The sequence below is a fragment of the Octopus bimaculoides genome, chromosome 21 (genome assembly GCF_001194135.2).
Source record: "Octopus bimaculoides isolate UCB-OBI-ISO-001 chromosome 21, ASM119413v2, whole genome shotgun sequence".
Classification (NCBI taxonomy): Eukaryota; Metazoa; Mollusca; class Cephalopoda; order Octopoda; family Octopodidae; genus Octopus; species Octopus bimaculoides.
This window is the reverse complement of record NC_069001.1, coordinates 37,922,377-37,925,272: the sequence shown is the minus strand read 5'-3', so window position 1 is coordinate 37,925,272 and position 2,896 is coordinate 37,922,377. Positions and strand designations below refer to the sequence as shown.

Genomic DNA, 2,896 nt, shown 5'->3' with positions numbered 1-2,896 from the left:
GACCTCGACAACTCATCAAACCCATGTGAGCATGGAAAGTGGACGTAAAATAATGAAGGGTCATGAAACAACACTTTCATTAATTGTGACATGGCTGCCGCATGAAGTATGGTGGCCTGGTTATTATTCACATGATGTAGAAGACTACATTCATTGTTGTCTTTCTAAATGGAACTAAACTTTGGAAATAATCTGTAGCCATTGTCACATAACCGGCCCATTTAAAAGTACCCTTCAATCATGGGGCAATATGCTGTGCTTGAGAACACCTGTTGAGTCAAGTGAAACCGTAGTCATGGCCAATGCCAGTGCAGGTAGCACATAAAAAGCACCATTCGAGCATGGTCAATGCCAGTGTCACCTGACTGGCCCCCATGCCGGTGCCATGTAAAAAGCACCCACAACACTCTGGGAGTGGTTGGCATTAGGAAGGGGATTCAGCTGTAGAAACCTTGCCAGATCAGATTGGAGCCTGGTGCAGCCTTCTGGTTTGCCAGGCCTCAGTCAAACCGTCCAACCCATGCCAGCAGGGAAAGTAGACGTTAAACGATGATGATGATGATGATGTTACATTGATATTAAGATTCAGTTTAACCATGAAGGAATCGTACAAGAAATAAAAGAAATGAAAACCAACATCAGAATTGGTCCCTTGGTGGGATACATCCATAACATTTAAACCAGAATATACGTAAGATACATGACACAGTCTATAGAAGATCCATACTTTAATTCTAACATAATAACTGTACAGGGATGTTTTGACTTATTAGAATAGATTTCTCAGTTATTTACCCACATTGTCAAATAAATTAATGGTATCTTTTCTCCCAGTAGATGGAAAATATATGAGTACTTAGAAAGAATACTTTTCTTACAAACATCACAGTTCTAAGTTATCTGACTGATATAGATATAGCCATAGTTATATACTGTGATATCTTCTTTCCTGTGTCAATAAAATTGTTATCATATAAGATATTTCGACCTTCAATGAATCCTGTTATGGTAAGTATGGCAGAGCAACATGTATAACTTTGGTTTTAGTGATTCAATTAATCATTTCATTTCTCTTGTTGGTTAATCTAGTGTTTCTATAAATATTGTAAAATATATCAGTAAATATTGGGTTGGTGCATAATTATTGCGGTTTTTATCAACGAAAGCATCTTTAAATGATTATTCCGGAGCATATTTACCATCTACTTCCATTACTGCTTCCCATTTGCTTGGCAGATGATCAGAATAATCATTTAAAGATGTTTTTGCTAACTATTGTTATTGTTTTTTTATGAAAAAAAGCCGCAATAATTATGCACCACCAACCCAATATAAAATAAATACCACGTTGTGTCCTTTATCACCAAGGTAGCAAGATATCAATTCTGATATTTGTAAATATTGATCAGTGTATTAGTTAAGTTTCAAAATTATCCTCTGAAAAATCTTCAATATTCATAAAACTACGAATTATAAAAACAAGAAAATTAATTTGATCAAGAATTTGGTGGTACACAAGCCACCCTGTATTTAACACAACCTGGATTTTGACATCGATACAGTCACTGATCTGTATGAGTCCTTATATGTCTAGTTAGGCCACCTTTCTGAGTGAATGATTTACCACAGATATCACAGTGATATGGTCTCTCTCCTGTATGAACACGTTTGTGAATAATTAAGTAACTACTTCCAATGAATGATTTACCACAGATATCACAGTGGAATGGTCTTTCATCAATATGAACATGTTTGTGTTTACCTAAATCACTGCTTCGAGAGAATGCTTTGTCACAAATATCACAATGAAATGGCCTCTCACCTGTGTGGATACGCTTGTGTATAGTTAACGTACTGCTGGCAGAGAATGCTTTACCACAGATTTCACAGTGAAATGGTCTCTCTCCTGTATGAATACGTTTATGAGTCGTTAAGTAACTTCCACCCGTGAAAGATTTTCCACAGATATCACAGTTATGTGGTTTCTCCCCTGAATGACGACGTTTATGACTAGTTAAGCAATATTTTCTTGAGAATGATCTACCACAGATGTCACAAAGATATGGCCTCTCATCTGTGTGAATGCGTTTGTGTTCATACAAGGTGCTACTAAGAGAGAATGATTTACCACAGATGCCACAGTGATAGGGCCTCTCACCTGTATGAGTGCGTATATGTTTCGTTAATTGACTCCCAATGAAGAAAGACATCCCACAGATGTCACAACGATATGGCTTGTCATCTGTATGAAGGCGTTTGTGTCTCGTTAAATGACAATTTACAGGGAATGCCTTGCCACAGATATCACACTGATATGGCCTCTCCCCTGTGTGAATACTTTTGTGAGCAGTTAAATTAAATTTTAGAGTGAATGTCTTTTTACAGACATCACACTGATATAATGTTTTCCCTTTCTTTTTCTTTCTATCATCAGGAAAATCAATCTGTTTAAATAGTTTTTTACATTCAACTTTGTACTCGGAGACTTTGTCTTCCATCACTTTACTTCTCCCACCCACTTCAATATACAGATGATTTTATTTCTTCTTTTTATTCCAAATAAATATTTCTTCTGCTAGATTTCCATCAACTGTGATCTTTGTTGATATTTGAAGATGTTGCAAAGTCTTTTGTTATCCAATTTTAATTACAATATAAATTCATCTTCCATTCATTTCAGAGTGAAACAGGGGAATTTCGCTGTTAATCTCAGTTCACAGCAAATATTTCACAGTAATTCTACAACAGACTTAAACAAACAGGATTAAGTCTGTTCTACATAATTTATTTTCGGTCTCCAAGTAACGAACTCAAGTTAGTAATTATTTTATGCCAATGCCACTTGATGTTCTGAAATAGAAGAGAATGAAACAGAATATAGAGGATACATAAAATG

General features: G+C 35.8%; 1 protein-coding gene across 1 annotated transcript in view; it reads right to left on the bottom strand.

Annotated features, from left to right (window-relative positions):
- Window positions 1–713: 713 nt before the first annotated feature.
- The window catches only part of LOC106879695 (zinc finger protein 681), a 35,130-nt gene continuing 32,947 nt past the window's right edge, over window positions 714–2,896 (bottom strand). The window contains exon 2 of the mRNA XM_014929373.2: window positions 714–2,850. Within this exon, the coding sequence (XP_014784859.1) occupies window positions 1,563–2,498 (936 nt within the window). The 5' untranslated portion in view covers window positions 2,499–2,850 and the 3' untranslated portion in view covers window positions 714–1,562. The remainder of the gene's footprint in view (window positions 2,851–2,896) is intronic.